Raw genomic sequence first — 13,436 nt, 5'->3', positions numbered from 1 at the left:
ACTCCTAGGGGATACAAGTCTAGCTTGATGGTGCAAAGCAGAACCCTATATATATTTTTCTCTTTAATCCTCATAAGAGGGACTTTAATTGTTCATATGATATTTACAATCGTTTTATACAAAAGTCACATACAAAAATATACATAGATAAAATAACAAAAAAGGAACTAAAGGATTGAAAGAACATTTGAGACCTGTTTTAAATCAAGTCTCTTCTGATTACATTTTCTTCTTGAATATAACTTCGAATTTCTACCTTTAGATCTTTCATAAAATAAAAAGTATGAGTCATATGCTTGTCGTTTCCAAAAAAATTTCTAATATAATTCCTATAGATTACAAATTGCAAAAAATTCAAAATAAGGTTATAAATCACCGTTAACCACATTTATTTCTGTTTTTTCTATTTCATGACCTATCAGGATATTTTTTTGTTCAAAACAATACATCGAACAAAGTATTTATTAATTTCGAAACAATTTTCCAAAATACTGTTACCACTTGACTGGTAAAAATAATATGAAGACTGGTTTCTGGAACTTTATAGATATTACATAAAATATAATTTGTAACTTTCCATTTGCAAAGATTGTCTTTACTTGGTAGTATTCTATAAATTAATTTAAAATTGAATTGTTTAATCCTGTTTCGTTTATAAAATCAAGTTTAAACTCTAATAATGGTTTCCAATTAAATTCAAGAGGCAAGCTAAAGAAATCGTTCCAGAAATGAATACAAGGGAGGTCTCGTTTCTCCTTATAAAGGAAAAGGAGACAAGCAGAACCCTATATACCACAAGTAACCCCATCGTATAAAAAGAACTTTAAGGTTCCTTTCAGTTATTTCAACTGCCGAGGAAAACAAAATGTAGAGACCGTGAGCAATTACGATTTTTCATCTTTTGTTTTTCATCTTCTTTCTTTTTAACAGAGTGGCTTCCTCCCGAACATCTTCAAGATCATGTCGTACGACCCGAAATCCTTCAAGCATTTCTTTGGCTACTACGATCACCTTGTCTCGGATCGAGGCAATCTCACCAAGGCCGACAAAGCTTTGATCAGTCTCTCGGTCAGCACGGAAAACAAGTGTCTCTACTGCACCGTTTCTCACAGGGTGGTTTTCAGACTCAGCACCGACGACCCGGTACTAACTGATCAGGTCAGTCCTTTATTTTGTTTGAGATTTTTCCAGGACCCCCCCCCCCCGAACAACTCCTCACAAAGACCTGGATAAGAGATTCATCTACCTCCCTATACCTGACTTGATTTTCGGGTGACAACGACTGGTATCTTGTGTTCTAGTGAACCTGGTATATGTATTTTCACTGTTGCACTGCCCCTGAGATCCTAGTCACATATACGTCAAGTTTCTAGTCAAATCTTATTTTTAAGAGTGCGATTTGGGAGAATTTTCCTGTGGGGATCTGACGCCTGTCCAGGGAAGTTGTCCTGTTCCAAAAGTTTAACTTTCGTCACCATTAACATACTTATTTCTAAGTAATACATCAGCTTTAGAAAAGATACAGTTTTGGTAGTTAAAAAAGGGAATATCACCCCAAGCGTTTACTTGTGCAATCACACTGCTTGAAATAGAATGAAAATAATTCTTTATCAAGTTATCTTATCAAACACATCATTCATATATCTGTTTCTTATTTCACCTAGCTATCAACTGCAAAAGTAGTTTCATTCATGCACTTTTGTAGAGTACACCGCCTCTCAAAGACGCACATGCCGCTGGCTCATTAACAGTTCACTTGTTTGTGTACATAGCTGTAAATGTAAACAGATCTTTATACAAAAATCTTTTTCGAACCAGAGAAGTGTCTGGGATAGAATGCTAAACTATCATCAACGTAACTATCAGTATTTAAATGTTCAATCCCACTTTCTTACTACTGTGACATCGTATTCAACAGTAGTTGAGCCAATGCCAATTATGATTTATGTTGATACTACAGCTAACAGTCAACTGGAAAACAGCTGACCTGACGGACAGACAGAGGGCCATCGTAGAACTGGCCATGGCAGTGACCAAGAACGAACCCATCACGGAAGAGCAGTTCACCAACCTTGAACAGCATGGCCTTGACCAACGGGATGCCTTTGACATCGGCCACTATGCCGCTTTCTTTGCGTTGGCCAACAGGATTGCCATCTTCACCAAACTCAGACCAAATGATGAATTTTCAGGTGATCACTCTTAGACATTTAAGTACCTTCCCTTGTTCCGTATTTGGAACCTAATGTTCTTAATTCAAAGAAACGATAATGGGTTCCGGGCCCGTTGCTTCCGATATAAGTTACTGTAGTAACTTTGTCATCCATTGGTAACTATACCATGGTAACAATGCTCATCAGCCAATCAAATTTCAAGGATTCCATGAATAGCAAAGTTACCACAATAGTAACTTTTATGCAACGGGGCCCTGAACTCTTATTGGTTCTACAAGGAACTCTTTAAAGTTCTTTGTACAATCTATACGGAGTTCTTGGTGGTGTAAAGAACCCTCTACAAAAATGGTAGTAGAGTTATTTACACCATTTAGAACCCCACAGGTTGCACAAAGGACCTTAAAGGATACCTTGTGGCACCTAAAACGAAAATGACAGTTTAGAACCATTTTCTGATTCTCTTAAAGGGGAAGTCCACCCTGACAAAAAGTTTATTGTAAAAATAGCAGAAAAAATGATAAAAAATATTGCTGAAGGTTTGAGAAAAATTCATCAAATAGTTAAAAAGTTATTGGAATTCCAATTATTTGATTTGTGACGTCATATGCGAGCAGCATTCCTACATAGCGAATGGTAAAAAATCAATGAAATGTCATTTTCTCAGAAAATTGAAAATGGTTTTCACTTTACTTTTTGTATATCAATAGAAAAATCATTTCACACCCGATCTTGAATAAAAAACAAAAATAAGTCATCAGGAACCATGCAAAATTTGAAATTCATGCATTTTATATTACATAACACATGGGGCAGCTGCTCGTCTATGACGTCACAAATCCAAAACTTTGAACTCTAATAACTTTCTTACTCTTTAACGGATTTTCCTCAAATCTTCACCAATATTTTTTACTATTTTTTCTGCTATTTTTACAACAAAGTTTTCTTCAGGGTGAACTTCCCCTTTAAGAACCTTAGAAGGTTCCTATACGGGACAAAGAAAGGTTTTAAAAAAATGTAAGAGTGATGATTTCATTGATCATTAAAAATAATGATATTATTACCTAGAGGTGGTGCCACAGCTGTATGACAAGGGACAGGGGCAATTCCCCATATGAGATTCAAGGGATCAACACCCCCACCCCCCCCCCCAAAAAAAAAAAAAAAAAAAAAAAAAAATGAAGTAACCAATGGAAAAGGTCCTTTTTCTTCTTTAAATTTTTTCTTTAAATAAAAATACGTTTGTTTAATAACCCAGCGAAAAAATGTGAGCATTCCATTAAATAATAATTATCGATGCATTCTACTAGTTTGCAATTGTTATAAGCCACTATAAATTTACAAAAGCAGGGCAAGGGAATATGACAGGTTATCACAAGTTTCGAGGAAGAAAAAGTGGATCCTAACTTTTCTGATTCATTCATTTAACATTACAGGGTATCTTTCTCTGTTCATTTCTGCCTTGGTCTGTTCCACAGATTAGTCGGGTAACCCAAGAACCAGCACCGAGTCACTGGGGACCAGAAGATATACCGTGACGTAACGGGATACCCAGACCAGGTACTCGTAGGAATCCGGGACCAAATTCTCTTCCGACTCATCACGTCTTCGAAAGAGGGTCATGGCTTTTTGCAGAGGAGGCATGGACGGCCGGAGAGCCCTCAAAATTCAATAATCTAATAACCTAACTTTTTATTGCAAATCATTTTCTAAACAAAAAAATGTTGATTGATGAATTCAAATATAACATTAATTGAGAGTCAAACGGTATGGTGATTAGCTCGCTCTCGCAATTTCTTCTATCTATCATGTTTATAGGCTATGTTATCTTTCCTCTTACATTGTATTTATCCACCCCCCCCCCCCTTGGAAAACAAATCCTGCGTACTAACACGAAGGGGGCTAGCTGCAACAAGATACCCAATCTAATATACACTGCTGTATGATATTGAATACTTTGTTTGCAAAGAGATAATAGATCTTTATTGCCTGAGCAAGATGTATTAGCTGCCGTATTCTCAAGGAACAAGCATTTGAAATGGGAATTTTGGTAGGGTAAAATCTGTCGCCGAGTAATCACTGTTCGTTACAAGCTGTCTTGTGAAATTAATCATAAAATAAAGAAGCCCATCGCCGAAAACAGAAGAATCTGAAATATTATATGCTGGTTTGAGTGTTATATATCTATTGATTAATGTAGCTCTGGATTATTGCTTTAAATATTATTTGCATACAAAGCGGGTTTAACATTCATCATAACTTTTCTTGTGTTTTTTGTGTTCTTTCCTAATCCGGACTAGTTATAACCCATCTTTGTATGTTTTCAGAGACTTTTCATAATCATTTGTGAACAAAATATATGTTATACATTTTTCTTGGATGAATGCACTTTTTTTTCCATTTTTATTCCTTTTCCCAGCTTTATTTCCTATCATTCATTTTTAGAGGTGTTGTGGCTAAGTGGATAAGCCTCCAGACTTTGAACCACAAGGTCTGGGGTTCGAATCCCACCGCAGCACTCGTGTCCTTTGGCAAGGCGTTTATTTACATTTGCCACTCTCCACCCAGGTGTAGAAAATGAGTACCCGGTAGGAAGAAATTCCTTGAATGCTCGAGCGTCCGATCAGGATAGCCGTGCCAAAGCTGGGGTAATAATATGCAGCGCTTAAAACATTGTATTAAGCGCTATATAAATGTTGCATATTACTAGTATTATTCAAATTCAACATAATACAAATTATTTCATTACCTGAATTACATGCATAGATTATAATAAGTCAATATATTGAAAATGAATGTATATTGCTTTTTTTCGGTCACAATGGTTTGTAAATTTGTATAGAAAACAAAAACGATCGATGGTTTGCGGGACATGACATAAATGCTGCAAACGTGGGAAATAATAAAGTTGCTGCAAACAATAGAAGAAAAAGTTAATCAAGAAAATCAATCTGAAATAGATCGTATCAACTATGAATGTGCTGCAGCTGGAAGATGAAATATGCAAGTATACACTTTCGTTTGACATAGTAGGCTACACCTAAAGCTGTCTTTAAGTTATGACTGACTTTATTAAGGTCTGGAATATAGCAAGCGCCTGGGGTTTGCAGTCATTACACATTGCATGAACCAAGTTCAAATTGGCAGATTTTGGTCAACATATTCTTGCCATCACCACACACATTTACAGCAAAAGAAATGATTAAAACAACTCGTGAATTGATACAAGTAGACATCTGTATTCTTTATTGAAATGTCAGGAGGAAAATCTTAATTCTCCCATTTTTTACATTTCATTATTCATTCTTTAACTGTCATTCGCCAAGTCATGCTTATTATTTATGAACAGCTTTATGAAAAGCCTCTATATTCCCACCAAGCTATTAGCTATATTTTCCTCAATTATCATATTGGATAACAAAAGGCAGGAATATCAGTCCACTGCAAATTCAAAAGCAGTGAAAAAATATTTGTATATAGTACTATTTAATTGTATACATCTCGTCATATTGTATATGACTGCGAAGGTGAGTAATCAATGATTATGACAAATGTATATGTGATTTCTTATGTCATAACGTATTATTTTCAATTTTCATGATCAATTGTATTGATTTCAATATTTCATGATCGAATTGTATTCACTTGTGGGTACTTACTCAGGTAAAAAGAGTGATTTTTTTGTCACAAAATTAATATATAACTCTTTTACTATTCTGTTTCTACATTACTGAAACCCCTCTGCGATTGTGTGTATGCTGCTTGTATTATTTTGCTTCAGATGTTTATCTTGGTATCAGGGAAAATTGGAGAAATCGTTGTTTATTACAAATATTATTGTAATGTCTATATTTTCAAAATTGGAAGTAGATTGGCTTTTTTCGCAAGTTTTTGGTTGCTGTAACGTATTTTCTATTGTGTGTTTAATAGCTACATATTCTGATGCATTGATTAAAAAATATCTTGGAACTACGTTTTGTTTATGGGTAGAGGGGCGACGCTGTGTATTTTCGGAGGGGACATTTCAAGGGGGGGGGGATAAAGTGGGGGTAATGTATGGTGCACCATACCTGGCTAAACGGGAGATATATTTAGTAATTCTATATTACATGATATTTGATATGAAATCATGAAGTTGGAATTAGCAATCTATGAACCATTAAGGGAAATCAACTTCACGTTTAATTTGAATAAAATATGTAAAACATGGATGTAGATCCTTTAAATAGAAAGTTAAAACTATTTAAACTAACGTCAAACATGTCAGAGATGAAAGAAGTTATTAAACAAAGATGGACCTGAATTATCGGGCCTTTTTTTAATCCCCTCATTGTCTAAAAGTCATGCGAGAGAGAGGGAGAGAGAAAGAGAGAGAGAGGGGGCCTAGGGGTGGACGGAAGAGTGCTGTATGCCTTATAGAAAGCACCTTCAGTTTTTTAGATTTTTTTGTGAAGCGTTCCGATTTTTAGTAAATGATTTTTCGTAAAATTCCAAGCTATTTACATAATGGTTATTAATCATTCATCTGTTGAAGTATCTGTATTAGGTTAAGTATTTCTTTTTCAGTTTGTATGAATATATGATATATTATTTGCAGTTTATACTCAGATTAAAATTAAATCCACCATTGATTTAAAAGCCTTTTAAATGATGAAAGAAGCAGAAACGTAGCTTTGACTTTTTTTTTTTGAATTTTATTATTCCAAACCTGGATACATAATATTCACAGACTGTGTGTGGTTAACAGCAAAATTATATAATGGTAAATGATTTCGTAAGGGAATGTAAGGCAATTATGCAATTGACATTCAAAGAATCATTATATTAATCAGTGACTGACAATCTACAATGAACATAATATACAATCATTATATATTTACATAACTGCAGGGAAATAGAATATATACCTGCACTTTACATCACTGCTAAATTGACCTGCAATTTAAATTAAGAACGAAAAATAAAAATAAATGATATGGAGATACCAATGTATCTATTCACCAGAAAGAAATGCTGCAGTTTCTGTCACATCTGAAATATTGATGCTTCTAGAATAATAAGTTATTGGAATTAATTGAAAGAAATGTTTCTATGTTATATTTAATTTTCCAGGGAGACCTAACCTTGTACAAAATAGAATCATAAGTTATTGTTTGTGAAATTCATACCACCGATTCTTTTGCTGTATTCACGCTTTATTTTTACAAGATTTATCAAAATGTAGTCAAATCATTCAAGTAATGCACGTTGGAATTGTGTTTCAGTTATCATATGATGTGACATAAATTCTCTTAATTCTAGAGATGATTATTGCCATTTTCATTCATACCTACAATCATATAATTAAGATTAATAAGACTAGCTTAATCAAAATCAAAAGAAATATATCAAATAGTGCACAGTCTGGATGAAGTTACATGCAGCTTCAAAATTTAACTTATTTAGTCTTTGTGATTACATTTGTAATATCAAATATCAGGAATATTCTTTTTCACATATCATAATGCTTTTTATACTGTATTTTTGGATAAAGGAATAAAAGAAACATAATTATGTTTACTTTCATACCAAAAACCTTTCGTACCAAAAAGGTACAATCATTGGCAGGGCTATCCTTAGAACCCTTCTGCTACCTCGTCTATTATTTTCAAATACTGTGTAGTAAAAAATTTGGTTATAAATTATAGCTTCCTGGTGAAAACAGTATAACTAAGTATGTTTTTGTGTGAAAACACAGTTACTGGATTATAAGGTGAATCTTGTGCCATGTATTCAAGAAGTAAAATGACGGTGTATTATCATCAGTTTTCTTAAAAATGTACTTTTGTGTTTACATGCAGTTTCCTGCAAGGAATTGCTATAGAATTGTAAGTATTTGAATAATCATAATATATTGCTACTCATTTGTATGGTTGGAAAACATGGAGTGTTTCAATAAAGATCTTTAAAAGCGAGTATCCCTTCACATGTATGTTCTTTTTATGTGACCGTGAAGTAATGTAGAAATATCTGACGTGCAAGTATGACACGGGATGGGAAAGCATAATCAAGTTTTTGTAAGCTGAAAGGCTCTTCACATTACAACAAAATTAATGACACAATCATTTGCATCTAATAAAGGAAATAAAAGTGACAAATGCACTGCAGATGTCACATATATTCAGGACAGGAAAGGGTTTCCTTATGCTTATGTACAAGATGAAACTTGTGAGCAAAACAACAGAGGCTAGATAAAAACTGTGACCTAGTTCTGGGCACATCAGGTCGGTGTACCTCAGAGTCAGTGACAGTATGCATTTTTATACAATTCTGACTCATTTCACTAGCCAAACTAAGGTCCATAACGACCTGTCAGCAAGTTTTACCTTGTAACTCTACCATTAAGTGGGATAATAAATTGGTGCTGGTGAGAATAGGAAATACAAATAAAGAAAAAAAAAGGGAAGGAGGTAGACACTGTCACAAGGCATATTGAGCTTTTTTTTAGATATGCAGAGGAATGGATGATTAGAAAAAAGGGGTTCTTATCGAAACTAGTATAAAATAATTCTGAAAATTTCTTGCATAAGAATTCTTATTACTAGTTTTGAACCTTGTTCAGCAAGTAAAATTAAATAAATATATCTATCCTCCCAAAGCTCAACAGCCAGTCAACTAGCTTACAACCTATATTTCCACCTCCGAAACGTTGACTTCCTGGAGGATGTCCCGAAGGCCATTCTCAAGACATGACACTTACAAACCATGTTGTAAACAGTCAACAGATAGGTAGTTGCAATGTATTAGACAGTCTTATGGACTTATCATAAAGTCCAGATCATAAAGTTCTTATAGAACAACGCTCCACCTATAGGAGACCAGCCGTGAAGGCTGACAGTAAGGAAAAGCGCCATCCCTGTTCAAGCAGATTGTTGGAGCGTCTGTAAGTGTTCACCATAGTTGGCCTGTCCATGGCTACAGACTGGAAGAGATCTGGAGGCATCGCCGTATGTATGGCCAAATCGGAAACGGATTTCTGTAAAGTGAGAGAAAATATCAAGTACATGTAATTCAAAGATATTTAAGAATTGAAGATTATCTGTTTATATCAATAATTTCATACTGATTACCAAGAATTTTGTCATATCATTCTAAAACAACACTTTTGAGATATACATTGACCCAAGGAGCTGCATTGATTAATCTATATTTGAAATGTTTATCAATATTTCATTACACTGCATAAGAAAGCATACTCTATTGGGATATAGTGGAAGAGATGATATGAATCCTAAGAGTAACCCCAGAGGTTCTGGTAAAAATGACTTACATGGCCAATGCATATACTTATTCTCTACATTTTCACACAGATGGAAATATAACTGTCTGACTTCTGTCTCCATACTGATGGAACAAAATCATCAATTACTGCCACCAAAATGATGGCAACAATTATATCCCACTGCGGCCACCAAAATGGTGGAAACAATTGTATCCCACTGCTGCCACTAAAATGGTGGAAACAAATGTATCCCACTGCTGCCACTAAAATGGTATGGAAACAAATGTATCCCACTGCTGCCACCAAAATGATGGAAATTAACGTATCCCACTGCTGCCATCAAAATGAAGGAAACACATGTATCCCACTGCTGCAACAAAAATGATGAAAACAACTGTATCCTACTGCTAACGCCAACATGGTGAAAACAAATGTATCCTACACTGCTGCCACCAAAACGATGGAAACGAATATATCCCATACTGCTGCCACCAACATGATGAAAGCGAATGTATCCCACACTGCTGCCACCAATATGATGGAAGTTAATGTATCCCGCTGCTGCCACCAAAATGAAGGAAATGAATATATCCCACTGCTGCCAATAAAATGATGGAGACAACGTATCCCACTGCTGCCATCAAAATGATGGAAACAAATGTTTCCCACTCTGCTGCCACCAAAATGCTGGAAACGAATGTATCCCACTGCTGCCACTAAAATGATGGAAACAAATGTATCCTACACTGCTGCCACCAATACGATGGAAACGAATGTATCCCACTCTGCTGCTACCAAAATGCTGGAAACGAATGTATCCCACTGCTGCCACCAAAATGCTGTAAACGAATGTATCCCATTGCTGCCACTAAAATGATGGAAACAAATGTATCCCACTCTGCTGCTACCAAAATGCTGTAAACGAATGTATCCCACTGCTGCCACTAAAATGATGGAAACAGTGTATCCCACTGCTGCCACCAAAATGATGGAAGTGAATGTATCCCACTGCTGCCCCCAAAATAGTGGAAACAAATATATCCCACTGCTGCCACCAAAATGATGGAAACGAATGTATCCCACACTGCTGCCACCCAAATGATGGAAACGAATGTGTCCTACTGCTGCCACAAATTGATAGAAACAAATGTATCCCACCAAAGTCACAATAGAAATGAAACAAAGGTATCAAACTCCCACCGCACTGATGGAAACAAATGTATCTCACCAAAGTCACAGGAGAGATGAAACAAAGGTATCAAACTTCTTCCACACTGATTGAAGCGAATCCCAACACAGTCACAACACAGATAACAGAGATGAAACAAAGGTATTAAACTTCTACCACACCGATTCAAACAAGTATCCTATTGCTGCCACCACATCGATGGAAACAAACATATCCCACTGCCCTAAATCACGCTGATGGAAAGAAAAGTATACCTATCTATAAAACAAAACATACAGTGACAATAGGCCAATGCAAGGTGGCGCTATACAGAAACCAATTTCACAGGAAGAGAGTCAATGTTTGTTTGGGTAGAGTGGGAATACCATCATCATCCTAGAATAACCATCAGCAAAGAATACTTACGTGGAAGGTATCCTGTGTACTTGGGCACCATGCCGATGTCTTTGTAGAGTCTTCTCTGCATTAAGGTGCTCTTATCATCCTTGGTTAGCTGGAGACTGGCCTTGGCACCAGCATTTGGGACAGTAGTTCTATAATAAAGTAAAACATAATATGAATAATATGATGCCATGCAAATTAATTTCTGGTATATTTCTAACTTCAGGTCACTTACAGTCAGTACACTAATTAAAATGTGCAAAAGAAAAATTACATATTCCCATATCAGACAATTTTGTTGTGTAAGGTTATTTTTACATCAGTGCACAAATATACAAATGTTGGTTAAATCAATATGTTGGTACGTTACATCTCTATCAAGGTCTCCCATATCATCCACAGTAATTATGAAAACGAGCCACAAGAGATAAAGGAATTAAAGGGGTCAGACTGAAGTGAAGAGGAGTAAATTGCCTTGGCAGTTAAACAAAATCAGAAAAGCTTCATCCAAAATAAAAACAATTCCAAATGTCAGAGATTTCCTCCCTTCTATGTCATAAAACAACTATCACTCTGCTGTAATAATATTAAGAAAGGCCTTAATAACTTACTTTGGAACATATCCCGGTTTCGATATAATGGCATGTCTCTCTGTCTCATCGTAGAATGCGTTAAGTGATTTATCGCACATGGAATTGTACCTAGCTCCAAGACCGAGTTCTGTCACACCTTGTCTCGGTATAAAGCCCTTGTACCCTGGAATGGGGGCTTCTCTTGATTCCCTCTTGTCATCTGGAAGACAAAATCAAATGAAGGAATTTTCAATATTAATCAAATCTTCAAAAACATCAACCAAACCAACTTTTGTTATTCGATCAGGAACGTTCACCGGTGTTGGTCACTTAGGTCAAATCGAGTTACATCGCTGAGGAAGGCTGCAGTCAGTATCTGAATATGGTGAGGTAACTCTTTGACTCTTCTTTGTATGTTGTGAGCTAAAGTTTAACATTTTGTTATTAGCTTGTGTAGATCTTGTGGTACTAAAGGTCTTAAAGCAAACACAGGAATATGATTTCAAATCACATTAACTTTCAAAGAAATTGTATGCATATAAACCTTAGTGAATTTACACATTGATTTTTACCTGCTTTCTTCATTCTTTTTTCTTGGGGGATAAAGCATCTAATTACAGACGAAACTAAAGAATTTTTAGCAAATTACAAAAGTTGTACAATGATAATGCATGTACTCATCAGTACTCATATCTTCAAAGAAGCTAAGTTTTTCTCAGTGATAACTTCAATTTATTAACTGATAATTACCAGTATCAGTATCAATGACAAGTAATTATGACCCAATTCATAACATCAAATTAATCCATGACCATATAAGCTTTGAGGAAAGGATCATAGAGACAATGGCATTCTAAAAGTCCCAATAGTAAATTACATCTATAAAATAATATGTTTTGCACAAGAACATAATGAATTTTGTTTTTGTGTCAAAAAACATACTATGAAGAAAAAAAAATCAACAAAGCTCACCTAATAAAACCTTTCCAGGATTTTGATCTCGGTAGAAGTTTAGAGCTTTGATGACAACCTTCTCATCTGTCTTGGGATGTAGAGGTCTTGCCTGGACTACAGTGTGTTTTAGGTTCTTGATCTTGGCATCATGCTCCTTGGTATTATGGAGGAAGTCATCAATACAAACATCACAGTCCTCTTTGTAGGTGTTCCCAAACTTAAAAGGCATCCTAGGGATGTAGCCTGTCAGAAAATATATAAATTTACATCTTTTCTTTTATGATGGTTTTAATCATTTTCATATGTACTTATATCAGGTGCAGATTTGTAGTTTTCTTTGCTTGTCAGATTTTCAGGGAGATGAAATGTCCATCATTTTCGACTGATGACCTTTTTGTGCATGGCAATTTTTTTTTCAAAAGACGAAGTGTCCTTCATTTGTCATTAGCAATATTTGTTTTCCCCCTTTAATAATGTTATCTTCTATGTTCTAGTATATCTTTCCTGATTTTCTGAATTCATTCTTGATTGTTTCAAAAGAAACCCCCCAGTTCATCAGTTCTGAATTCCTGATACATACATTTAAAGGTATTTTCAACAATTTCACTTTGATTGTTGTGTATTTTCATTTTATGGTGGCAGCAGTGGGATCTAAACCAAGTCAACAAAACGACTCGCCAATTAGGCAAACAATCATTTAGGGGAAAAAAACAAAGGGAAAGGGACATCTGCCAAGAGCAGTTAGGCTTAGGTAGCAAGGACAGACTTTCCAGAAGTTCCTGAGGAGAATGGCAGGGAAAATGAATAACCGGGTAAAAATAAAGCCTAGTTGTAGCCCTTTATATCATAAAATTAATCATCAATGGCAGATAAAAATAAAGAAAAAAGAATTTGGGATGGGAGCCGGT

General features: G+C 35.3%; 2 protein-coding genes across 3 annotated transcripts in view; one reads left to right on the top strand and one right to left on the bottom strand.

Annotated features, from left to right (window-relative positions):
* The first annotated feature begins 907 nt into the window (after positions 1-907).
* On the top strand, positions 908-8,128 carry LOC129272321 (uncharacterized). Its single transcript, XM_054909470.2, has 3 exons — positions 908-1,158; positions 1,961-2,192; positions 3,650-8,128. Exons 1-3 carry the CDS (start codon positions 961-963, stop codon positions 3,652-3,654), a joined length of 435 nt encoding a protein of 144 aa, XP_054765445.2. The 5' UTR covers positions 908-960; the 3' UTR covers positions 3,655-8,128.
* LOC129272320 (ciliary microtubule inner protein 2B-like) overlaps positions 6,844-13,436 on the bottom strand; it is a 9,826-nt gene continuing 3,233 nt past the window's right edge. Inside the window, exons 4-7 of one of the 2 annotated variants that reach the window (XM_054909469.2) lie at positions 12,547-12,771; positions 11,614-11,794; positions 11,027-11,154; positions 6,844-9,186 (exon numbers count right to left, since the gene is read on the bottom strand). In XM_054909469.2, coding sequence (XP_054765444.2) covers positions 9,071-9,186; positions 11,027-11,154; positions 11,614-11,794; positions 12,547-12,771 — 650 coding nt within the window. In that variant the 3' untranslated portion in view covers positions 6,844-9,070. Of the gene's footprint in view, positions 9,696-10,526; positions 11,155-11,613; positions 11,795-12,546; positions 12,772-13,436 lie in introns of both variants that reach the window. The other variant, XR_010295303.1, reaches the window with a different exon arrangement.

Source organism: Lytechinus pictus, chromosome 12 (assembly GCF_037042905.1).
Source record: "Lytechinus pictus isolate F3 Inbred chromosome 12, Lp3.0, whole genome shotgun sequence".
Lineage (NCBI taxonomy): Eukaryota > Metazoa > Echinodermata > Echinoidea > Temnopleuroida > Toxopneustidae > Lytechinus > Lytechinus pictus.
Note: the sequence above shows the minus strand (reverse complement) of the source record. Positions and strands in the feature narration are given on the sequence as shown.